This window comes from Cucumis sativus, chromosome 4, assembly GCF_000004075.3.
Source record: "Cucumis sativus cultivar 9930 chromosome 4, Cucumber_9930_V3, whole genome shotgun sequence".
Taxonomy (NCBI): Eukaryota; Viridiplantae; Streptophyta; class Magnoliopsida; order Cucurbitales; family Cucurbitaceae; genus Cucumis; species Cucumis sativus.
The window spans coordinates 22,727,244-22,753,221 of NC_026658.2; the positions used below are offsets into that span (position 1 = coordinate 22,727,244).

A 25,978-nucleotide genomic window follows, 5' to 3' on the forward strand; every position below is an offset into this window, starting at 1 on the left:
TGATATATCGACAATTACCTCTTTCTTGGACGATGATCCTTTCTTCTTTTTTTTTTTCTTTTTTTTTTTGTCTTTTTCTACTTTTTGAACTTTCACCCTTTTCAAACTTCATTTTTCTTTTCGTCGTTTTATCTTTTTCAATCTTTCCCCTTTTTTGTTTGTATTCAAAAATAAAAAATAAAATATCAATTTCAAAAAATTGTTTGTATTCAACAACAATATAAAATACTAGAAAAATAAATTAAATAATGCTTTGAGTTAAGTGAATAAAAGTATATAGAAGTGTATAAACTGTAAAGAAGTGTATGAGTTATAAAAAGAAATCAAATAATAGTTGTATAGAAGTGTATAGAAGTCTTTGGAATACCTTGCCATTTGGTGTATTAAGAAAATGATCTCTGTAAGTTTTTCGTCCAAAATGGTCTTCGGTGTGCCCTGATTTTTGGGAAGATGAAACAATGCAAGAGATGTGGGCTGGGCATGAGGGAAGAAATGGTAGCTTTGTAATTTCATATATTTAAAATGTGGGCTTGACTTCCATTTTGCTCTATTTGCAAATGTATAAATTGTGTGGTATGAGCCTAATTTTTTATAATGAATTTGTCATATTTGCAACTGACACGTGTAATATGGAGATTTAGATAAACTTTTAAAATTTTCTTATAACATATTACTCGAAATGGTTAAGAATTAAAAGAGTGAAATTCCCACCCAAGTTGTTATTGAAAAAAGTATAATAATTTAACGTATAAAAAAAAGAAGTAATAATGCATTTCCGACGGAAACAATACGGTTGGCGGGCAAATTTGTTTCTTACGGCCACTTGAGAAAAAACCCATTGCAAACTCACGCTCTTCGGTTGGGCCCATAATCACCATTCAGTTTCGCATTTCGGAGAGTATCTATTTTTCGTTTAATCTCAGCGTTGCCGTGCCCTGTTTCCCGTAGAGATTCAATCGTTTTCGAAGGGTTTCTCTATCCGTTTCATCGAGTTCGTGCAGTTTTTGATGGAGGATGCTGTAGCTCGATTTCAAAGAACCGAAGAATCCACCTCAGTTTCTTCGGATCATCCCGAGGTGCTTTTTGTTCATTCCTTAAACGATTTACTTCAGCTATATTCTTACATTTCTCCTATCTGTTTGTGGGAACTATCATCGACATTCTTTACTCACTAGTTTGATTTATATGATAATGCTTTTCTATGCGTTCTTGTCCTTTTCGATCTGGTTGTACGGTAAAGAGAGTAGTTAGGTACAGTGCGAGTGGAAAGGGTGGAAATACTGCAATTTGATTTTCTTCCGATTGAACTGCCAAATGGCTTCTCTCTCCTTAGACAGTTAGGAATGGAAGTTTTAGCATCGTAGTGTAAATTTGATTGGATGTTGGTTTCCTTCCATGGTTACCATCAATCATATTGCGTGGCTCCTTTACGACTTTACCTGATATTGACTTGGAACTCAAAGAGAGGTTGTCTAGGTTCGGAGTTACCTGATATAACAGTGAACACTGATTAATCCAAAAACTCAAGCCAACAAACAGAAGAAAATTTAGTATTATTTGAACATATTAACACCCTCACCCACTCACGAGCTTGGAAATTTGTAGAAGACCCCAACTAGTGAAAACCAATATTAATTGGGGAGGAAATAACGGAGTTTGAATGCAAAACTTTTAGAACCTCCTGTGTTTTGATACAATGTTAAGTTTACGCAGGGAAATGTATGAAGTATTAATGTATATTATTTGTTAACTCAGTAATTACAACCATGCCTCTCAAATTCTTAAATATATACAGACAAAGAAAATAGCAGATTTACAGTAACAAGCAATCTGTTACAACTAACTAATTAATACATATACTATCGATATTATTACTTGATCTAAACGATGGATTTCATGCTCTGATTGCAAGTTTATCAAGGAACGAGAAAGTTATTGACGAGCTTACTCAAGCATAAGTTGATATTTGATAACGCGCTTCACACTAGCTGCTCCCTTTTGTTGGAACTTTTCTTTTTGAGTAACTGTAAGCTATAATTTTTTTTAAAAGACAAACAAGAAACAAACTAACTGTAGGAAATAGTTAACTTGCTCCAGGCTCATCTTTATTTTTTATTACAGTCTATGGTTGATTGATTTTTGAATAGTTTAGTGCCTTAGTTAGTTCAATTAGTTTATGCTTTTAACATGTCCATACTTTTTTATTCTTAGGTTGCTAAATTATTATATTTACTGAGAAGGGTCTTGGTTTTTCCTTAGAAACACGATGAAGAGGAAAAAGGTATAGAAACATCCTTATTGCCAAAGTTTAAACGGGCAAACTTATCCTCTCTGCAAATTCCAGCAAGGGCTCTGGAGAGTTCTTCATATCTTTTGAGTTCAGATAGTCCATTAACCTCAAGTTCTAGCTCTAGGGGAGGATTGCCTCCTAGACCAAATTCAGTAAAAACCAAATCTTCGGTGAGAAGCTTTGGAGCAAAACGATCTTTCCCAGGTGGAGACATCATCACTCCCATTTTACCAGAGATCCAACCAACTAATAGATGTCCAGACAACCGAACTCCCCCAAGATCTTTTTCTCTTAGCAAACTTCTTCTGGCCTCATCTACAAAAGCTGCGCATTCTTTACCAACCACACCAATTTCAAATTCAGATATTGATATATTGAAAGCAAATAATATAGAGTGCCATCCGGATTTCTCTGTAAGTATCTAAGTGTTCAAATTTCTAATTTTTTTTTTTATAACAGCTGTAAATATCCATATATGTTTTTGCTAATAGAATGCACACAGATGGGTGCTCCTGATACCTACGACTTGTGAATATTGCATTATTCTTTTCCTTCTGAAAGTGGATTTTGTTATTCTTACAGAAAATTAAAGCCAAGCCACAAATTGCTCGTTCATTATCAGCTCCTCTGAATGTTAAGCCTATAGCTTTAAGGCGATTAGATTCAGTAGGTTTAATTCGGATAGTGTCTGCAGATCCACGGTATGCAGGTGCTTCTCTTTCTCAAAGAAAGGAAATTGGTAAGTTGTATAATTAAATTTATAGTAAATCTTGGTGTTTTTTGTGAACTACCCCTTCTCAGATGATAAGCTTTGTCTTCTACTTACATGGCTACTCTGAGGTGATGACCTCACTAAATGTATGGGAAGGAACAATTTCACTTCAAAATCACTGGGAAGTATAGAGCTTAGCAATAAGACCAAGAAAGTTTAATAAAAATAAAAGCTTTTCTCGTTCTGATTGAAAAAAGAAAACATACAAACATCTGACTGGTTCCAAGAAATATCATAGAGGTTTTATATCCTAGATGCTCAATTTCTTTTTATGATTTTTGTTGATTCTTTAAGCAGCATACTTCTCAACTATTTTCAATATACAATATAAATATTTAATTATAACTGTATTGGTTTGACTTATATAGTTATATTACTATGTTTTCCTACATAAGACACTAATGTTACGAGATGAAAACTGAAAACGAGATGGTAAAACCCTTGACCAGCCCACTCCATTTTGTATGGGAGATTTTTTATCTTCAAATTCTCAACTAGAGGAGGGTGATTGCTTTTATGCTACAAGCCTTTTAAAATCTAGATAATATTAAATCACAATATGTTATACATAAGCAAAGCTGAGCTATTTTTATTTCTTCCTCTTAGAAGCATCATATTTAAAAACTAATTTTTTGTTTTCTGGGCTTTAATCAGGAACAACTAGTCAACTTTGTATTTTGTGGAAGTCAGGTTCCTCTTTTGACTGTCTTTTTGGAGAGGGACTAGTACGATAATTGCCAAAACACCTTTTTGATATGACTTTGGAAGAGTTCAACACTTAGAAAACTTTTATCTTTGTTTGGGGAAAGAGGACACACACACACACGCATATACATACACATGTGTGTGTGTTTGTGTGTCCAACTCAATGTTCATCATCCGTTAATGATGCCAATGTCAACACTGAATTATACTGCCTTAAAATTGCTTGAAACCAATCTAAAAATTGGAACAGTTTGCTGACTGTATTTATGCCCCTTTTGCTGCTAAATGCCTTATGTTCAATATCATTCTCTCCATGTAAGTTATTATTATTATTTTGCTTCGCTACAAATGTTTACAATAAGCAAAACATCTGACGTAATGCTCTGTGGGATTCCTTTTCACCTATTGACAACTATGTTTGCAGTTGGATGATTATAGTTTTAAAACTGACATACTGAAGTTGGATATTTGCCTTAGAAAGTGAACCTGCCGGTGATGATATTCCTGAGGATGAGGCGGTTTGTAGGATCTGTTTTTTAGAGTTGGTAGAAGGCGGGGATACTCTTAAAATGGAGTGCAGTTGCAAAGGAGACCTAGCTCTCGCTCACAAAGAGTGTGCAATTAAGTGGTTCAGCATTAAAGGTAACAAGATCTGTGATATTTGCAAGCAGGATGTTGAAAACTTGCCAGTGACTTTATTAAAATTACATAGCATACGCCCTGGTATTAGACGACCCACAATAACATTGCAGCGGACGGAAGTCAATCATTATAGGTTAGTTGGCTTCTAATACTGTCATGGACCTTCTCCTCTTTTATTTGGATATGAAGATAATGTATTGATCATCGTTTTTTCTTTTGGGTGAGAAATCATCATTTAAAATTCATTTATGTTTTAGCTCGTTTGTTAAGGAAAGGAAGAACTAAGACAGTTAGTGTTAGAGTGGTTATGCCCAATTTACATAAGAATTTGATTTATATAAGAAAAAAACAGTTTTTGGTACGAACTTAGAGGGGAAAAGAAAATGTATGTAGGGCTGTAAAAAGAAGTTTTGGGAGGGAAATGGGAACAAAGACCGAGACAGATGATGGGGGAACATTGACTGTGGATATTTTGTAGAATATGAACTTTAGTGAAGAGAGAAGATTATTTGAACAATAACGTGAAGCAATCCACTTATGTTTTTTGTTTCTTTTTGAGTTTAATAATTTGTGAGGTGGAGGTTTGAACCTCCAACATTTTGGTTGAAGTTGACATTGATACTTGTCTAATATGTTGTGGAGGATGTTTCTCAAAGTTTGATTACTCCTCAAACAAATATCATGCCCTGTATGAAGGGGAAAACAAGCTCCTAAGAGATGATTGTGATACCATAATCATCAAGTTGGTTTGGTTTTTTGGAAAATATCGATAATATATTTTATTCACCTAATGCATCAACTCAGGGACATTGGAAATTTGAACGCATGCTGTGTAGTGTGTAGAGTAATCGTTAATGTGGTTTTATTTTATTTTATTTTGGTTGGAGTCCCAAATTTCTCCACGTTTATATTTCTTTTCAATAAGTGGTGTTTAATTTTCTTTCATCTAACAATATTTATTCTTCTTGAAGGCATTTTTAGCGCCAATACAAAGAAATTAAATGGAATCGTTGTCTCACTTTCTTTCATTCTCATAGGGTTTGGCAGCATATATCGGTGCTTGTGTTGGTTAGCATGCTTGCATATTTCTGCTTTTTGGAGCAACTTTTGGTACGGATGTATTCTGCTTATTTGTGATACTTATAGATGATCAGACTGGCTGTAATTCAAATTAGTTGTGCAAATGTCAATTAGATACATTATATTTTACATTTGTTATATTAAGCCATGTGGAATGCCATCTACTCCTTCACTCTTCTTGCTGGCTATCTGGGATAGCTCATCTCCAGTATGTGGAGTTAGGATGTGCCACTTTACGCTACTGTGGCTCTATTTCGTGAATTCTACACTCTTAATCTTGGATTCTTGGCTAACATACATTCAAATTAGACCCAAATTGCAACCAACCTTTGTTCTCGGTTAGTAATTGTGTGGGGTGGGCTTTTCATTCTGCTAACTTACACTTCATTATCAACTAGTAGCGCTCTTATGTCTCCTCTTCACCTACAGCTACAACTTAACCCAACCACCATCTCCATCAATGATGTCGTTTTACCAGCGCCAGATGGTGCTTTGTCATCATTGAAAGGGAGCCCTTCATAATTGAAGTAGATAGATAGCAACTGTAGAGGGAGCCAGATTCATATTAAGAACATTTTGGAGACCGTAAACTATGTTCAAGCAATACTGTTAGACCACCTATACTACACCAGTATAGTAGAAGAAAGAATAGGACAGGAAAGAGGGAGGGAAAAGAGTTAGTTGAGAATGTAAACGGCACAAGGGGGGATCACGACCCTTAGTGGGACATTTAGTTGGAGGGACCACAGTGAGTGGGAGGTGAGGAATAAATAGAGAAGGGATGAGAGGGAAGGGTATCTTTTTGGTGATCAGTTTCTGTGTATTCTTGAGAGCAAGAGTAACAGAGGGAGGAGGGGGAGTTCTATCGATTTGGTTGTTCAAACCAAATTGATTTGCGTTTATATTGTAATTTTCCTGTTTTTATCAATATATTTCTATTCCAGTTTGCTACCTAGTGTTGGAATATATGGTATTCCATCATTTTGGTATCAGAGCACGACGATCCTGGGAGAAGATTAAACATGGTTCAGACAAGAATCGAGGAGAGGTTGGAAACACATGATCAAGAACTCCGCAAGATACTAGTGATAGAAGAAAAACTCACGTCGATATCGCAAAATATGGAAGGCTTGCAGGCTCAAGTAGAGAAAACTCATCAGATGGTGAAGATATTTATGGAAACAATGGCAAGAGAACGAGCGATAGCAAGTGGTAAGGTGACGGAGTCAATCGTGCAAGCCACACCAACGACGAAATCGGCTGAAGGAGAGAGTTCGGCTGGCAAGGAAATAAAAAACGGCACGCCAGAAAAGAAAGATGATAATGAAGGGGAGAACAACAATCGAAGCAAGTTCAAAAAGGTCGAAATGCTGGTATTTAACGGAGACGACCCCGATTCATGGCTGTTCCGTGCAGACAGATATTTTCAAATTCATAAGTTAACTGACTCGAAAAAACTCACGGTAGCGACGATTAGTTTTGAAGGCCTTGCTCTCAATTGGTACCGATCTCAAGAGGAGAGGGATAAGTTTACAGATTGGTTGAACTTGAAGGAGCGATTGTTGATCCGTTTCCGATGAATACGCGAAGGCTCTCTGTATGGCCGATTTTTACGCATACAGCAGGATTCGAGTGTGGAGGAATATCAGAACCTCTTTGATAAATGGGTGGCGCCATTGGCGGATATTCGGGAGAAAATAGTGGAAGAAACATTCATGGGGGGACTGTTACCGTGGATTAAGATAGAAGTAGAATTCTGTCGTTCGGTGGGGTTGGCCGAAATGATGAAATATGCATTGATGGTGGAAAATCGGGAAATCTTGAGGAGAGAGGCAAACCTTCCGGGGTACTCTATAGCCAAAATCACAAACTACCCCCACACTAATGCCAAAACGAATACGGTTAACAACGACCAAGCGAGTAAGGGAAACACTGTCTTTTCGATGAGGACGGTCACACTCAGAGGAGCTCTGGCGGCAGAGATTAAGAAAGAAGGGCCATCAAAAAGGTTATCCGACGTGGAGTTTCAGGCAAAAAGAGAAAAGAGACTCTTTTCAAGTGTGATGAGAAATATTATTCAGGGCATAAGTGCAAGGCTAAGGAATTACATGAATTGCGAATGTTTGTAGTAAGGGCCGGTGACGTAGAGGAGGAAATCTTCGAGGAGGACGAGTATGAATAGGGTGAGCTGAAGACCATGGAGTTGCAGGGTGAGATCGGGGGAGTAGTAGAACTATGTATTAATTCAGTGGGGTTAACAAATCCTGGTACGATGAAGATAAGAGGAATAATTGAAGGGAAGGAGGTGACTGTGCTAGTCGACTGTGGTGCTACGCACAATTTCATATCAGATAAACTAGTGTTAACTTTGCAAATAGCCACCAAGGATACCTCCAATTATGGGGTAATTCTAGGGTCTGGAAAGGCAATCAAGGGTAAGGGAGTTTGTGAACAAGTGAAGCTTAAAGTTGGGTGGAGTAGATATAATACTAGGAATGTAGTGGTTATATTCATTAGGAGTAACTGAGATGGATTGGAAGAATCTGGTTATGTCTTTTGTTCATAACAAAAAAAGATGATAATAACAGGGGATCCCAGTTTAACTAAGACTCAAGTCAGCTTGAAAAGTTTAACTAAATCATGGACTGACTCAGACATGGGGTATTTAGTTGAGTGCAGAGCTTTGGAGGCAAGAATCATCGAACCGGGACCACAAACAGAGGAAGGAATTATTACCATACCAGAGAGAATTCGAGCAGTATGAGGATGTGTTCGAATGGCCTGAAGAACTATCTTCGGAGAGAGCCATCGAACATCACATACACATCAAAGGGGGTACAGATCCAGTCAACGTCAGGCTCAGACCCTATAGGTATGCTTTTCAACAGAAGGAGGAGATGGAGAAGTTAGTGGATGAGATGCTCTCATCTGGAATCATCCGGCCCAACACCAGCCCGTATTTGAGTCCAATCCTCTTGGTGAAAAGAAAAGATGGGAGTTGGCGGTTTTGCGTGGACTACCGAGCCCTGAACAATGTCACCATCCCAGATAAGTTCCCTATTCCGGTTGTGGAAGAACTCTTTGATGAATTAAATGTGGCAAACCTATTCTCTAAGATTGATTTAAAGGTTGGATATCACCAAATTCGAATGTGCCATCAAGACATGGAAAAAACAGCTTTTAGAACTCATGAAGGACACTATGAGTTTCTAGTAATGCCATTTGGACTCACAAACGCCCCTGCAACATTTCAATCTCTGATGAATAACATATTTAGAGCATACTTGCGAAAGTTTGTTCTGGTCTTTTTCGATGATATCCTAGTCTATAGTAGAGGCTTGAAAGAGCACTGCCAACACATTGAGTTGGTTTTGGAAGTACTGAGAAACAATAGGCTGTATGTCAACAAGAAAAAGTGCAGCTTCGCCTACCCTAAACTAGAGTATTTGGGGCATGTTTTATCTGGAAAAGGGGTGGAGGTGGATCCCGAAAAGATCAGATCAATCAAACAGTGGCCGGTTCCAACAAACGTTCGGGAAGTGAGGGGATTTCTGGAGTTGACCGGATACTACCGTCGATTTGTACAGCATTACGGATCCATTGCAGCTCCTTTGACTCAATTATTAAAGTTGGGAGCTTTTAAATGGAATTAGGAGGCTCAGGGAGCATTTGAGAGGCTGCAAAAGGCAATGATGACACTACCTATCCTGGCACTTCCAGACTTCAATGTACCATTTGAAGTGGAAACCGATGCTTCCGGGTATGGGGTGGGAGCTGTCTTAATGTAGAATAAGAGACCTATTGCGTTCTACAGTCACACACTAGCTATGAGAGACCATGCCAAACCAGTCTATGAGAGGGAGTTAATGACGGTTGTGTTAGCAGTTCAACGTTGGCAGCCTTATTTGTTAGGTCAGACATTCATACTCAAAACGGATCAACGCTCACTCAAGTTCCTTCTAGAACAAAGGGTAATCCAGCCACAGTACCAAAAATGGATTGCAAAGTTACTTGGCTATTCATTTGAGGTGGTGTATAAGCCCGACTTGGAAAACAAGGCAGCTGATGCGTTATCCCGAGTACCCCCTGCAGTACATCTCAGCCAATTAACAGCCCCTACGTTGATTGATCTGAAAGTCATAAGGGAGGAAATGATGAAGGATGAGTTCCTAAAGGAGATTATTCTCAAGTTGCAGAAAGGGGAAGAAGTGGGAAATTATACTTGGCAGCATGAGATGCTTCGATATAAGGGAAGAATCGTGATTGCAAAAAGCTCCTCCTTGATCCCTACTATTATGCACGTGTACCATGATTCTGTGATGGGAGGGCATTCGGGGTTCTTAAGAACGTATAAGCGGCTGACAGGCGAACTATTTTGGGTTGGCATGAAGTCTGAAGTACAAAAGTATTGTGAGGAGTGTGCCACATGCCAGCGAAACAAAACATTAGCATTGTCACCAGCAGGATTGTTAACCCCATTGGAAATACCAAACAGAATTTGGGAAGACATTTCTATGGACTTCATTGAGGGATTACCCAAGTCCTGTGGTCAGGAGATAATTTTTGTGGTGGTAGATCGTTTCAGTAAGTATGCCCACTTCCTAGGCCTTAAGCACCCCTTTGATACTAAGATGGTGGCGGATTTGTTTGTGAAGGAAGTGGTAAGATTGCATGGTTTTCCCCAATCAATAGTCTCGGACTGAGATAAGATTTTTTTGAGTAATTTTTGGAAGGAGTTGTTTCGTCTGGCAGGGACAAAACTGAACAGAAGCACTGCTTATCTCCTTAAACGGATGGGCAGACAAAGGTAGTAAACAGGCCAGTCAAGATTTATCTACGTTGCTTCTGTGGGGAAAGACCAAGAGAATGGATAAAATGGCTTCCTTGGACAGAATACTGGTATAATACTACCTAACAACGCTCCTTAGGGGTATCCCCTTTTCAGGCAGTATATGGACGGACCCCACCAGCTTTGATATCTTATTGCAGACCGGGAGACTTCCATTTCCACACTGGATGAGCAGCTCAAGGAAAGAGATATGGTATTGGATGCTTTGAGAGAGCATTTACGCATAGCACAAGACAAGATGAAGAGTTATGCGGATATGAAAAGATGACACGTGGAATTTGAGAAAGGAGACATGATATTCTTAAAAATCCGACCCTACAGGCAGGTTTCTATGCGACAGAGGAGATATGAAAAACTATCTCCTAAATATTTTGGCCCCTATCAAGTACTAGAGAAAATCAGCCCTGTGGCATACAAGTTGGAATTACTGGCTGCAGCAACTATTCACCCTGTGTTCCACATTTCACACATTTCACAATTGAAGAGAGCCTTCGGGGAATGTGCTAGAAAGGAGGAATTAGTGCCTTTTTTGACCGAGAATCACTAGTGGGTTGCTGTACCAGACGAGGTTTACGGATATCAAAAAAATGGGAAGGGAACTTGGGAGGTATTAATAAGCTGGAAAGGGCTGCCGAGGCATGAAGCAACTTGGGAAAACTATGATGATTTCCATCAGTCTTTTCCTGATTTCCACCTTGAGGACAAGGTGAAACTGGAACGGGAATGCAATGTTAGACCACCTATACTACACCAGTATAGTAAAAGAAAGAACAGGACAGGAAAGAGGGAGGGAAAAGAGTTAGTTGAGAATGTAAACGGCACAAGGGGGAACCACCACCCTTTGTGTGACGTTTAGTTGGAGGGACCACAGTGAGTGGGAGGTGAGGAATAAATAGAGAAGGGATGAGAGGGAAGGGTATCTTTTTGGTGATCAGTTTCTGTGTATTCTTGAGAGCAAGAGTAACAGAGGGAGGAGGAAGAGTTCTATCGATTTGGTTGTTCAAACCAAATCGATTTGTGTTTATATTGTAATTTTCCTGTTTTTATCAATATATTTCTATTCCAGTTTGCTACCTAGTGTTGGAATATCTGGTATTCCATCAAATACCATATTTCTTTTTTAGCATCATTTCGAAAGGAATTGCCTCAGTTAGCATTTCAAAAGCCACTAAGTTAGAATGGGGGAATACCTTTCTCTAGTCTAGCCAAATCCAAAACCAGCTTGAATTCTTGACACATAAGATTCCAGTTCACTTTAGAAGTGGCGGCCACTATTCGCATTAGCTTCCTCACAAAAGATACTTCTCTTAAGGCTGATGGATATTCCTGCTAAGACCACCCCAAATTACAACCCCGTAAGAAAATTTGAAAGATAAGAGTACCATGAATTTTACACCTATTTTTTAATACACCAAAATATAGGCTTGGTTTCCAAAACTTTTATGGAAGTAACAATGGAGTACTTGAACTTAGCTGGCAACCATTAGTCCTTATACTATCAAATTGAACTCTAATGAATAATTATTTAGTCTCTGTACTTCAAATTTTAATGGTTGATATCAGAGTTAATTTATAGTTAATTTATGCGTAGATCTTTGAAGTGATTTAGTGTATTAACATTTTCTAATTTTTTTCTTTCCAACTTCCCTGCTACTTTTTTCCATAAATATTCTCCTATTTTTTTTATAGAAAATAATTTTATTGATAAATGAAATCTACCAAAGGTAGAGCCCATCAAATCTCCATTAAAGTTGGCAGACCTCTCACATAAAAGAACTAAGGAATCTTGATCACAATTTTTAGTGTTTGGAAGTCTACTTTATGAAGTCACTGCACATAATAGCGGAATCAGTTTTTGAATGCATTGCCTTCCTTTGAAAATGATAACTATTGTATAAATATTGAAAGAATCCCTATTTCTTAGCAATTAGCTTTTGGATTTGCTACAATTTTTTCTCACAACTTTGGTTCACTTCTGTCCATCTAATGGTTAAATCCTCATGGTGCTGGTGCTTCCTTTCTTTTTATCCTTATTCGCAGTCCCTTATTTCTCAAATCAAATTAATTTCCACAATTGAATTCTGTTTAACAGGTACGTGACATGGGCCCTCGTGCACTTGCCATTTCCTTGCCATTTTCTTGTGCTTTGGGTCTCCTCTCATCCATGACTGCTTCCACAATGGGTCAGTTACTGCTATGGATAAATATATTAAATCGTATCAACATTCATTGTTGGATATAATTTAGTCCCGCTGCCTCTGTATTCTTCTATTAATTAAATGGTGAAAGAATCTATGGAGCTGTATGGGGTCTATTTTATGAGAATATGTAAACATCTTCATTGTGAGCTCCAGAAAAATTAATTGTTTGAAAAGAAAACAGTTGTACAAAAACAATTTGGGATTCTTGTAATTTTCTTTTGTTTAAGATTTTATTAATAGAAATTTGGGTTATTGTATTAGGCTCCAATTGAGGCATTGTGAGAAGAGCGTAGAAAGAAAATGAGACCTCAAAGTTCATTAGGGTAGGCACCAGCCCCACCATAAGTAGGAGGAATATTGTAGCCTTGCATATGTTTCTCCCTCAAAAACGGCATGCCTTCCTATTAGGTCTCCAATGAGGAAGTTTAAGGCTGAGTGGACATTGCAGGACCCATTGCAGCCTTCCCATTGCTTCACTCAACCTACGGGTTACTGACAGATGCCAACTCAATTAATGAGTTGAGCTCTCTCGTGTCTTACCTTTACATGGGTTTTTTCCCCCCCTTTTTAAAAAAATTCTTGAATGCTAAAACAATGCTCCCTCGAAAACTCTGCTGGCGAAATGCTCCATCAATTTCCTATTGCAGAAAATAAGCTTAAGAGTAGCAAAACAGGTACTAAATACACTCACATAGGAATATGAGTACTCAACTGCCGCAACTATCAAAACATGAGCATTATTGGGGAAAGACATCAGTAAATCACTAACAACTAGCACATTTTATGGTTTATGGTTGCATTGTTGACCTCTTACTAGTTATAATGTTAGGCTGGTGTTGATACATATCAAATGACTACTTGATAGGAATATGTACTAGTTATAAAATAATAGTTTCATCAATCTTACTAGTTTCAACAATGTTAGGCTGGTGTTGATACATATCAAATGACTACTTGATGGGAACATGCACTAGTTATAAAATAATAGAAATAATAGTAAAATACTTTCGATTGTGTCTTGACACAAAAAAGGGAAAACAATGTTAAACAGTTGGGCGATAGGGTAACTGCCAAGGTTATTGTGTCAATTTTTCTCTAATTAGCATCGCATGCCATGTGTGATAGCTTTTTAATATGGTCTCTCATTCTTGCTTAGATTATAAAAGGTATGCCTTTGATGTACTTTCATTGCCCAATAACCATTGTATATTTAAATGGTGGCAGCGAGCAGAGCATACATTTGGGCTCATGCTTGTTTCCAGTTTGCTATAATCATCCTGTTTGCTCACGTATATTATGCAATAGTAAGTACAAGCAGTTTCCTATAACTATCTGCCTATTTTGTCTCATTATTTTGAGTGTTCTTGATCATCGGCTACTATTCTCATTTCGACATGCAGCTTAATGTGAATGCCGTTCTCTCTGTTTTCCTTTCTGCACTCACCGGATTGGGGCTTGTTATCAGCATAAACTCACTTCTGATGGAGTATCTTAAGTGGAGAAGAAGAAGGCAATTGAGACCTGCCAATCAACAGACGGGAACAAGGAGTTGGCCGCAATTACAACAGCAGCTATATGACAGTAATTACCATCAACAGCATGAGCAGCGGTTGGAGCAAGAACGCCATCAACCACATTCTCAGCAGCAAGCTATTGAAAATCAAAATATGGAGTCATTAGAGAGTGCCGATCAGGAAGGAACAACTATTCTGAGACAACAGCTCACTGAGGTGCCAAAGGTTAGTACCTATTCGGGACTAAGAAAATAGTTGGTTTCCTCTCTCTTTTTATGTGAGATCAATTATCTCCCAAGGATGGGGTTTAGCCCTCTTAGTCCAGAACATGAGTTGGCTTTGAAAATCACGATTATGATAAGAGTTTAGAGGGAATGAATTTGAGCTATAGTGGTAGTTTTTTTGAATTATTTGATCGTGTGACCTAATGTTCATAATATAAAGAAATAAAAGAAGCTCCCCCGCCAAAAGAAAAAATGGGCATTTACATGTATAGAAAAATGAATCAAAATATTTATAAAATATAGTAAAATTTCAGATCTATAACTGATAGACACTAACAAAAGTCATTGTTAGAATTTGAAATTTTGTTCTATTTTGTAAATATTTAAGACAGTTTCGTCATTTACCATAATTCACTCATAAAAAGAAAGAAATGAAATAAACAAAAGGACAAAAATACAACTAGAAGAAACCCTTATGTAGACAAAGCAAAAAAAAAAACAAGATAAAGCAATTACAATCAAATACAACCCATAGTGGAACAAATTGGCACTTGAACGAAAACCACTGAATCCAAAGTTATTTGAACAACCATGTGTAGTAAGGACCATTCAAAGTACTGAAGAAAGACCAAAACTTCAAAAACCAACAGAGACTGAAACATTCGTAACTCTTGAGACAAAAGATCCTTCCAACCTAAAAATCTTCCATTTCATCATTGGAAAACCTTGTTTCTTTTTAATATATATATTGATAGTATGACATAAAAAAAGGGCTCAAATGAGATTTGACCTAGGCTTTCAAAATATGGTTTCCCACCCTTCTCTATTTATTTCTTATAGAAAAAACACTTCATTTTATTTCAATTCTTCTTCTTCCTCTTTCCGAATCTTGTTCTATTACTCTCTCCAAACATTACATTTTCCCTCTTCCTCTTGCTTCACCACTTTTCTTCTTCTCATCCTCCACCCTACCATTTGCAACCCTTCCGCCACCAACGAGGGTACTCTTAGATCTGACATTTCATATTTGAAGGAAATGGCGTGGTAGATTAAGAGTATGTAAAAAATTGAGCAAGAACAAGAGCATGAGGGACTGATAAGGAAAAATTGTGAGCAAGAAGGTGAGAGGGGGAAAAGAGACAAAAATTGAACAAAACCTGGTGATGCTGACAAAAAGAAAGTTAAAAAAACTCTTCGTTCAAGTTTCAATCGAGCACGGTTTTTTAGATCATCCATACAAAAGCCTCTAGCTTTCTTTGCAGAGTCAGACAATCGTTCATGAGAATAACCGATCGAGGTGCATGCAAGTTGTCTCATATTAAAAACAGTCACATGAAAAAGGATGGTTCTATAACTTTTATTTGTATCCACCTCCGTTCTTATTGCCGTCATTTTACCGTTCAAATAAAGATAAAGTTTCTTGAGAAATTTCATGAAAATGCTCCTTAGATGGTCTCTGCTCCAAATTGGTGCGTACTTTGCCATGCTAATTCCGAAACAATTATTACATCTTGGTCTTTTGGGAATATGCTCAAACTTTTCCAAATGTTAAAATCCTTCGATTACCATATGGCTTTTCCAAATGAACCTCTAACCTTGTTGAGTATGATTTTCATTGGTCATCCTTTCAAGAGATATTATGGGAATTCATCGTCGAAGGATTCTTATGGCTTATTTGGAATGAGCTGAATCTTCGTACTTTTGAAGATAAAGAAACTGAATTCATTCAATTCTTTGACCATCTTATGTACACTTCTCTGTCTTGGTATAAATTCACGAAGTTTATTTTGTGATTACAACCTTACTTCTCTTATTGCACAAATGAATAGCTTCATGTAATCTCATTGGTTTTGTGTCCTTTTGTAATTTCACATAATCAATGAAATTATGATTGTCTGTGTTTATTAGCTTCATGGGTTTATATGAATTCCATTCTAAGAACCCGTTGGAACAGATGAAAAGACAATGGCCCATTGAAATAAGACTCTAGACTTACAATCTTAACCTTATTTTATTATTCATTTTTATTACTTTGTCCAGCCGCAGCTCAACCTATGATCCATTTTTGTTCTATCCCACTAGACCAATTGATTCGACAATTTGTGGGATGGAGCTCATAATTACTGTCCAAAAGCCTGAGCGATCAGATGGAAGATAGCAGCGAAATCTAAATGCTTTCATTAGAAAGCTAGAGTCAAAGTTTTGGAAGTTCAAACAATTATTTTGGTGAGTTGTTCCCTCTTGACATAACAAAGTTGTGTCATTAGCAATAATGATGGCATAGCTCATCTGACATAAATTTATATTATAAACTTCCATACGAAAAGTTTGATTAGGTAAGAATTTTGGTTGTGTATTATGTATATCATATGTCTGTGCTAGCATTGGGTGGTGGCATATAAGTTTTGTTAAGAAGGTTTTCTATGAATTATCACAAAATTTTGTGCGTTTTTATTGAAACTATATGTAATTTGTGTATATTTATGTAAATAAATATTTACATTTTATTTTTATCTTCACATTCACACATATTTTAGTTTGAGTTAAAATACCTTGACTTGTATTTAAAGATCATAGATTTAAATTTCATTCTACAAATGTATGGATGGATGATTGAAACGTCCAACGTCCATGAAGATAATAGATATTTTATCAATTTAGCTATAACAATTTGCAAGTGACTATTACACTTTCTTCTTTAAAAAGATAAAAGATTTATTATCACATCTTCCATGAATTTACATGTCACATGGTATCATTTTTTAATCAATATGTCATTATTAATTATAAGTTTAAGTCTAAAAGTGTTATCGTTCTTAAACTTTGTAATAATCATTAAGCAATTATGTGCACGACAAATTCTGGTCATATTTAACATTTTTTCATAAATAACAAATCTATTTGACGAGGTTCCTTTCACCCTTCCTTCATGACAATTCTTTACTATCAGACCCATAAGTAGTTAGCCTTGCATGGTAGTCGTATTGATTCATATTGGAATTCTACGTGTCGCATTTTACTCAAATTAGAGTGTAAGCTAGTGATGCTTTCGACCACTGTACTTTTGCTATCTAGGGTGAAAGATTCCACGACTTTGCCTCTCTTAGTACTCCACTTGCATTCCTCTTCTACGACTCTCACTTTCATGGTTTAGGTTTGCTCCATTTCACTCTCCACTAATAACCGTGTGAAAGTATATAGTTGATTCAGCGTATATTCTAAACTTTCATAAATGTATCAACCAACATCCTGAGTTAATAAAATAGATGATTAGAATTGATGCATGTTAATAAAATAGATGATTAGAATTGATGCATGAACAATTTAAAAATAAAACTTAATTGAGTATCTAGCTTATAAAAGTTTAAAGGTTTAAGTGATAAAATTAAAAGTTTTGCTTGATGTTTACCAAAAAGAATGAAAAGTGCATAAACTAATACACATGCAAAAGTTTAGTTTTAAAATGATATAATTATTAGTCTGAAGATTTAGAGGTTTAAATAAATTATTTTAGGTAAATTATTTTAATAACAAAACTGTTGACAAATTTTACGGTTTATTCATGATAGGACGGCTATAGTTATTGGTGTTTGACACGTATAATAATTTATTGCAAATAAGTTGTGATATTTTTTTGTTATATCTAGTAAACATTTTGATTTATTTTTATATATTTGAGAACAACTTTCTTTCTTGAAGATAAACATTTTTTTTTGTTAGCAGTAGTTACTTTACTGTAAAGTAGTAATATGAAGTAATGTCATAATGAAGTTTAATTTATAGTTATTGATAGTTTCTATCAGTTATAAACTTTACTATGAAGTTTATCGTTGATAGCTTCTATCAATGATAGACTTCAACATGTATATTAACAAAAAAAATTCTCAATAAAATGCACCAATTAATATTAATTTGTAATTATTCAACATGTATAATACTAATATCTTAATGGGAACACAAAAACATATAACTTGCAATGATTATTCAACTTGTGATTGAACACTTTTCTATATTAATATGATAAAATTAACTAAATATGAAGAAGTAACTTCACTGTGAAGTCTTTTCTATCATTATGGTCTATCATTAATAAACTTCAACATCCATTGAAGATTAGTCAATTTGCAATATTTAACCTGTGGTCCAACACTTTTCTATATCAATTGAACAAAATCAAATAAAATATGAAGTTTATCATTATCTTTTCTATCAATCAATCTTTTGCAATATTCTAGTCTTTTGCATTTTCCAACATTTTCTTTGATTGGTTAAGTTGTCTCTCGGCTAAAATATGAAGTTTATAAATATATATTATAATAAAAACAATCTAAATATCTTTCAATTCTATTAGTGACAGAAACATATCACTAATAGACCCTAAACAATAACACATAAAATATGCTTTCACATTAAACTAGAGTATTTACTAAATATATTACAGGTCTATCATTGATAGATTAAGAAACAACACTCAAACTAAAACATTCACCAATACACCTTCCTGCAAACAAACAAAATATCCTCAAGTTCTATCAAGTCTATCAATAATAAAAACATATTACTGATAGACCATAAGTAATAACATATAGAAAGATGCACATTGAACTAAAGCATCTACTAACGTCTCAATGCAAAAACAAACTAAACATCCCTCAAGTCTATCAGTGATACGAACATATCACTGATAGATCATATCTCTAAGCAACAAAACATAAAATGAAAACAGTTTAGCATGCCAAAGAAACAAGTTCAACATCCTCCAAATCTATCAATCACTACTAACAAGAACATATCACTGATAGACCATAAGCAACATCCCACACAAAACATGCACATTAAACTAAAGTATTTACTAAATATATTATAGGTCTATCAATGATAGAATGTATCATTGATAGATTAAGAAACAATACTTAAACTAAAACATCCACCAATACACCTTACCCCAAACAAACCAAACATCCTCAAGGTTTATCAAGTCTATCAATAATAGAAACATATTACTGATAGACCATAAGTAACAACATATAGAAAGATGCACATTGAACTAAAGCATCTACTAATGTCTCATACAAAAACAAACTAAACATCTCTCAAGTCTATCACTCATACGAACATATCACTGATAGACCATATCTCTAAGCAACAAAACATAAAATGAAAATAGTTTAGCATGCCAAAGAAACAAGTTCAACATCCTCCAAATCTATCAATGAACATATCACTAATAGACCATAAGCAGCATCCCATACAAAGCATGCACATTAAACTAAAGTATTTACTAAATATATTCTAGGTCTATCAATGATAGAACGTATCATTGATAGATTAAGAAACAACACTTAAACTAAAACATCCACCAATATGCCTTACTGCAAACAAATAGATTAACATAAAAAAAAAAAAGTTCAATATCCCAACACAAACAAGTTCAACATCCTCCAAATCTATCAATCATTGATAAAAACATATCACTGATAGACTTTAAGCAACATCACACAAAAAATGCGGTTTCACTTAGATATTCTACTAACTTAACATATCACTAATCTTCTACTGACCAAAGCTATCAATCATTTGATTTCAAACAAATAGAAAAAGAAGAAAATATATTTCAAATATATTACGACCAAACAGAAAACAAAAATACCAGAAGAACATGAATGAAGCAGAAATCTTGAAGCGAAACCAAAAGCGTGAAGCGAAAAAAGTGGAAGACGATGAAGTGAAAAATGTGATGCGAAGCCAAATACGAAAGCACCTTAATCACAAAAGAAAAATAGAGTAGGAAGAACAGAGATGAAAGTGGAAAATGGAAAGAATACGTAGAGTGTATTTGAGGGACATTTTCATTTTTTTACTTTGGAATTTAATTAAAATTTGTCATATTTGCTATTCTTTTATATATGTTTAATTAATTTGTAGTAATTTGCAATTTTGTAAGTGAGCCCAAAAATAAACGAAAAATAAAGCCGCGCGAAGAAGACACTCCCGAGCTCTGACAATCGGTTCATAGCAATGGCCGGTGATCTCTCTCAGCAAAAAGCCAGTGAAGATGCGCATGCGCATGAGAAATCGAGCTCGGTGAAGGGCAAGGAAATGAGGGGAAAGATCATGGGATGGGTTTTAGCTTCTATAGTTGCTATCTTTGCGCTCTTCATCGGGTTTTCCTTCAAATCCCGATACCAGATCTCCTCCATCTCTCCCTCCTCTCAACAGGTACGAGCTTTTTCTTGTTGAAGTTTGATGCAGATCACGGGCTTGTTAATTGTACTTGTATTTGGTTTCGAAAGACAACTAGTATTTCTATCTTTTGTTTGAAGGCATGTCTCTCTTTTTCTGTTATTAAGAGTATGTTGGTACTTTATGAATTTTCGTGTATATTTATCAGAAAGCGTTGTTTGGGATTTGGTAGAGCTCTATTTATGATTGTTAAACTGTTTAACATCTTTTGTTCGTTCTACATGTGGGCGAGCTTTTTTGGGTGTGCTACTTAATGCTATGGAAAATAGGTTATTAATTTGATGGCGAGAAGTTTACCCACAGTTTGCTTACCATTTCAAGTTGAGGGAAAGATGGCCTTTGGTTAAATGCTGTGAGATGGGGTTCCTGGCGTTGTTTTTTGCTGCTATAGCATAAATGGTTGATTGTCATTATTTTATTGGGACCCGGTGATTAGAATTTGATAAATAGGAGAAATTGAATTTAATTTAAAATTTTCACTCAAAGCTTCGGGTTTAAAACAGTTGTGCTTGTGGCATGAAAAAGGCTCTTTATAGCAGTCAATTATAGCTAGGCAAGAGAGGGAGGTTTATTGTTAATGCAAATGCTCTAGTCGAACATAATCTGGATTTTTAAAGTATTTGATGAAGGTTCCCCTATCTTATGAAGAGGGCATTAGTTAGAAATTGACCTTTTGAAGGGTCCGTGGATCAACTTTTGTTTGGTTACTTGCTCAAACGTGTAGCGTGTAGCAGTTCGTTATCAAATAAATTGTTGAGCGCTCAGAACATCTCTGAAAATCAGAAAGAGGAAAGAAGAAATTGGGTCTCATTCCTTAATTCCCAATATACCCTCTTCCTAAGCCTTCCATTGGAGAATATGAAGAATTTGATGTATGGGATACTCCTTTGCATCCAGCTTGCCCATTTAGGCACAGAGCTTCTCGTAACAGCGAACAAGAATACAGGATCTTCTATACATATGTTGAACAACCACTTTTCTCCTTGCTATTCTTTATTTCATCAATGGTTTCTGTTGTTGCTTTTGAAGGTGGTTTGTTCACATGTAAGATTAGCGAGGCCCATTCATAGATGAAATAAAGAAATCTGTAGGTTTCTTTGCACATTTTGTGCCATGCAAAGCGTAGATGAAATAAAGACATGACTAGATTTCCTTTAAATTTTGTAATTTAAATCTGTTGAACGTGTTGATGGAGAGATGAAGGCTTCAATTTCTAAACAATTTAAGTTGGTAGAGTCTTATACTTCTATTTTAAGTTCTTGTTTGGTTTTGTAGAAACTCTTCAAAGTTGATGAGCTAGCTTTGTATAATGGAACAGACAAGGGATTGCCTATCCTTCTTGGAATTCTTGGGTACTCTCCACCTTCCTTCCAACTCACCCTCCAAAACTCTGTCTATGTTATTTTCCCTTCCCCCCTCTCTTCTTCTTCTAGTGTCTGATACATGTCCAACAAGTCTCATACAAAGACACAATAATCAAACCAAAATGTTCATGTTTCTTAATTTATGATTTATGAGACTGTAGAAAACAGAGAAAATAAATTCTGATAATTTATAGCGTTGGCTGTTGAACCTCTAAGCCTCAATTCTTTTTTGTGGTGGTTCTTTTGAAGTTATATCATTAGTCTGAACATAAGAAATACGAAAGGTCTTGGGTTAAAACATCCTTAACCCGACAGCGTATCGGAAAGCATGCCAATTGCGACATGGTTAAGCAAAAGGGTTATTTCATGAGAATCAATCCCTTGCTATTTAACCTCTAATAATTGGATTTTTCAGATCTGTATTTGATGTCACAAAAGGAAAATCTCACTATGGTGTGGGAGGAGGCTATAATCATTTTGCTGGAAGGTTTGTGATCTCTTATTTTCTCATTGATCTCCTGCATCTTCCGTTTTGTCTTATACTGCATGACAAAGCTTTTGAATCATCTGTTCTGTCAATGGTTCAGTTGTCATGTTTTTTTTTCTTTGTGCATTTGTGTTTCTTTTGTGGCTATTAATTTCAATATTAATATCTTACTGTGCCATTTTATCTCTGCTCTACTTGCCACTCATTTTCCTTCTGCTATATTTTCCACCAAGGACAGTATGGAAGACTTTTATAAAGCATAAATTTCCAATGTAAATTTTACTAGTTTCTTACTGATCCAAATATGTTTGATTTCTTTTAACAAGACCTTGATAATTAATTGCCACTTTGTTTTAGTCTTCCAATGTACATATGGTAATGCATTGATATTTCTTTTCATTGTGGTTGTTTCTAAGAACAGAGACGCTTCTCGTGCATTTGTATCAGGAAACTTCGCAGGTATTTATGGTTTCTTTTCCTTAAGGATAAATGTTTTGTCAATTCCTAGTAATAAACTTACAAATTTGTATACTACTAACGTAATATAACAGACCATCTGAGTGGCATAGAGATATGGTGATACCTTTATTCTTTTTGGGATGTCAACAAGAAATATGTACTAAATCACTTGTTGTCTATGGGGCAAGGGTGAGGAGAGGGAGAGAGTGGTTGGGAATAAAAACTAAGAAAAAATTATCCATAGAAGAATAGTGTTTCAAACGTGTCATTATCTAAACACCATTTAAGTGTCATTTGAACTCTATCACTTGTTATTGTCATAGGGGAAGGACTCACTGATTCTTTGCGGGGTTTGTCAAATGCTGAGGTACTCTAATTGCTTATATAAATTTTCAATAAGGGCAAGGAATTGCCCTTAAATATGTGGTACTGTTTCTTATTGTTTGTGCTCTCATTCTTTAGCTTTGTAGAACTTCTGCCCCATCCAAACCCATTATTCCACTCTTTGGTATGATGCTACAGTTTTCCATTGAGTTTACAATGAAGCATTTCTTACCATAGAGAATACTTGATCATTTTTTCTTATTGCATTAGTGTGTCCAGCGACAAATACCGCAGTGTATATTATTCATATCCTTGCTTTATACATCTGACTGTTGCACTAACTAATCTTGTAGATCAAGAGTGTTGTTGAATGGCGGAGTTTTTACCAAAAAACTTACACGTAAGCTGGCTGTTGTAGTGTCTATTATTTTATATGACATGGGATGACAATTATGCATATATTAAAAGACGACTGATTTGGGAATAATATATGTTATTATGGTAATAAATTGAGAATAATGCTCTTGGCCTTCATTACAGACTTGTAGGTAAGTTGGTGGGTCTTTACTATGATGATCAAGGAAACCCCACTAAGCATTTAAAGGGAGCTGAGGCAAAGGCTGCCAGAGGTGCACAGCTTTTGAAGAAACAAAAAAAAGAGGAAGATAAACTGCCGAGTTGTAATTCGAGATGGAGTCAGGGAGAAGGTGGTGAGGTATATATTCCTCAATCTAGTCTTGGGATTTTCCCATCAGCTTCTCTATGTTTACTTCTTATAACATTATCTAGAATTTATGCAGTCTACCTAAGAGATATATTTGATGATAAGTCTGAGAAATGAATATAAAGCATTGTGTTCTCTCATTTCTCTCAGCGAAAGCTTGTTTTTTAGATTGTGACAATTTGACTTTCTTTTTAACTCACCCTTAGGTTTGGTGTGATAATGGCTTCCCAAGGTTGGTACAGAGGCCTTTAGAAATTGCATTGACCGGGAAAATGAGCAAACGGTGTGCTTGCTTTAGGGAAGATCAACTGGGTGAACCAGGATTAGAAGTTTATGATGGTTGTGACTACCAAGCCAAGACTTGTCGTGTTTAAAGAGCCATTAAAACGACCTTTAGCTTGTCAGTTGTCAGTCAACATATAACCTCTCACATGCATTGGAAGGAAGTTTATTTTTAGTTATCATCCTGATACTAAAGAGGCAATGAAACCTGATGAAGATTGACTGAAACGGCCAATAGATTTGGCAATACGACATGCCAAATCTTTTGTTTTTTTTTCTTCTCCTGTTGGAAAGATGTGGGGGCCAGGCATTGACCGTGTACACTGTACAAGTATGTGATATATTTTTGTAGCACAACGCTGTTCATTGATCATCTTCATTTTCAGTCCCCTGTCTGGCTGCCTGCTGTCTATATCTTCGTTTGCTTTTTCAGAGCCAATGATATGAACTTGAAATATACTGATGTATTTGGATGTTAGTTTTATTTATTGCCCTCTTTTATATTCACAGCTTGCAAGACATGATTAAACACACCTTGTCTCTCCTTGTTGAATTCTGATGTTGCTACACTTCTAACTACTGGTACAATCGCAGCATTGACACAAGGTTGATTTGTCTGCTTTTTGACGAAACATGGTTCAATACTTTAAACCATATGAATTAGACTTTTAAAAAAGATTCATATGAATTAGACTTAAGCTTATGTTGGTCTTATAATGTTCTGCAGATTATAGCACGAAAAAGGTATATAGCTATCTTTAGTTTAGCTTTTATTCCTAAGGCTTGTTTAAACTTAACTTTCTAAAAAAATATTTTCCCTGCACTTGAAATCATTTTTTTTAGAACGTAGTAAAACTTAAAAAGTTAATTCAAACCGACTGTCCCTATTATTTTTCATAAACTTATTGATCGGTTCATCAAGTAATATTTTAAATACAGGTATGTTAGGTTGGTTATAGTTCAATTCTATTTACGCCTAATTGAATCGATTATTTTCCACTCAAGGTTGGACTAGAAGAAATCCATCGTTTAATTTGTCCGGTTTGTATTGATCCCAAAATGGTTGAACTGAATTGAATGGATTTTGTCTTGGCCCTGGTAAAATCGAATATCTTATGATGATTAGTATTATTCTGTTAGAAGATAATTTGTCAATTGTACCTCACAATTAATAAATTATAAACTAAAGTCAATGACACCAGTTGCGAGAAGGTGTTGGTGAAGTAGCGCATCAAGTATCTCGAAGGTTTGGCTTTGTTGACAGGCCTTAACAATGTTGTTGCTTTCTTTTGGTGGAGGGCTCTTTTCCCTTGTTTTTGTGGGGGAATCCGATTTTATTGAGCTCATTAACTTGATCTTGCATATGAGTCGTTGGATTTGTCTGAGGTCAGTTCCCTTGTGAGCGTAATTTCTTCCTAGTTTCTGTCGAAAAAGTAATAAAGTTGTCGACCGTTGAATGTCTTCTTCTTCACTGTCGAAAGCTTTGAAATTTCTCAATACCAACGTTGTCTTTTGCGAGTATAATAGAGGTAGGATGGAGCGGTTTTTCGTATATGGAATGTAATAAATGTTTCAACTACTTTCCAAAACCGTAAAACCCACGATTTATTCCTTTTATTTTTTTTGTTATAAATTATAAATCAATTAAATAATATAAAATGGACAAACATGTAATTTGGGCCCTACATTTGTGTAATATAGCTCATTTAGGACTTTTGTGACAATTATTAGTAATTTAGGTCTTTCATGTATTATCATATAGCAATTTAGACTATATGAGTTAAATACCCTAAAATGAATGGGAATGTCTCAATTTTC

General features: G+C 35.7%; 2 protein-coding genes across 5 annotated transcripts; both read left to right on the plus strand.

The window, feature by feature from the left end:
* Nucleotides 1–782: 782 nt before the first annotated feature.
* Nucleotides 783–16,790, plus strand: LOC101209559. 2 transcript variants are annotated; one of them, XM_031884315.1, is made up of 9 exons: nt 783–1,076; nt 2,260–2,703; nt 2,873–3,029; nt 4,245–4,542; nt 5,447–5,519; nt 12,431–12,521; nt 13,764–13,843; nt 13,940–14,278; nt 16,324–16,790. In XM_031884315.1, the coding sequence occupies exons 1-9, from the start codon at nt 1,008–1,010 to the stop codon at nt 16,333–16,335; spliced, it is 1,563 nt and encodes a 520-aa protein (XP_031740175.1). In that variant the 5' UTR covers nt 783–1,007; the 3' UTR covers nt 16,336–16,790. The 2 variants fall into 2 exon arrangements, with proteins under 2 accessions (XP_031740175.1, XP_011653991.1); XM_011655689.2 differs by having other exon boundaries at nt 784–1,076; nt 16,318–16,790.
* Nucleotides 16,791–20,202: 3,412 nt separating this feature from the next.
* LOC101207366 (membrane-associated progesterone-binding protein 4) lies at nt 20,203–24,693 on the plus strand. 3 transcript variants are annotated; one of them, XM_031884374.1, is made up of 9 exons: nt 20,232–20,496; nt 21,796–21,872; nt 22,300–22,371; nt 22,793–22,830; nt 23,154–23,197; nt 23,293–23,338; nt 23,508–23,554; nt 23,695–23,869; nt 24,085–24,693. In XM_031884374.1, the coding sequence occupies exons 2-9, from the start codon at nt 21,830–21,832 to the stop codon at nt 24,250–24,252; spliced, it is 633 nt and encodes a 210-aa protein (XP_031740234.1). In that variant the 5' UTR covers nt 20,232–20,496; nt 21,796–21,829; the 3' UTR covers nt 24,253–24,693. The 3 variants fall into 3 exon arrangements, with proteins under 3 accessions (XP_004149524.1, XP_031740233.1, XP_031740234.1); XM_004149476.3 differs by lacking the exon at nt 23,293–23,338 and having other exon boundaries at nt 20,203–20,496; XM_031884373.1 differs by lacking the exon at nt 21,796–21,872 and having other exon boundaries at nt 20,217–20,496.
* Nucleotides 24,694–25,978: the final 1,285 nt, after the last annotated feature.

Bases quoted from the DNA above. Each gene is read 5' to 3' on its own strand.
- LOC101209559 (XM_011655689.2), top strand. From the start codon at position 1,008: ATGGAGGATGCTGTAGCTCGATTTCAAAGAACCGAAGAATCCACCTCA. The intron at 2,704-2,872 runs GTAAGTATCTAA...TTATTCTTACAG, and splicing joins AGTGCCATCCGGATTTCTCT to AAAATTAAAGCCAAGCCACA. The intron at 4,543-5,446 runs GTTAGTTGGCTT...TCATTCTCATAG, and splicing joins ACGGAAGTCAATCATTATAG to GGTTTGGCAGCATATATCGG.
- LOC101207366 (XM_004149476.3), top strand. From the start codon at position 20,296: ATGGCCGGTGATCTCTCTCAGCAAAAAGCCAGTGAAGATGCGCATGCG. The intron at 20,497-21,795 runs GTACGAGCTTTT...TTGGTTTTGTAG, and splicing joins TCTCTCCCTCCTCTCAACAG to AAACTCTTCAAAGTTGATGA. The intron at 23,555-23,694 runs GTAAGCTGGCTG...CCTTCATTACAG, and splicing joins TTTTACCAAAAAACTTACAC to ACTTGTAGGTAAGTTGGTGG.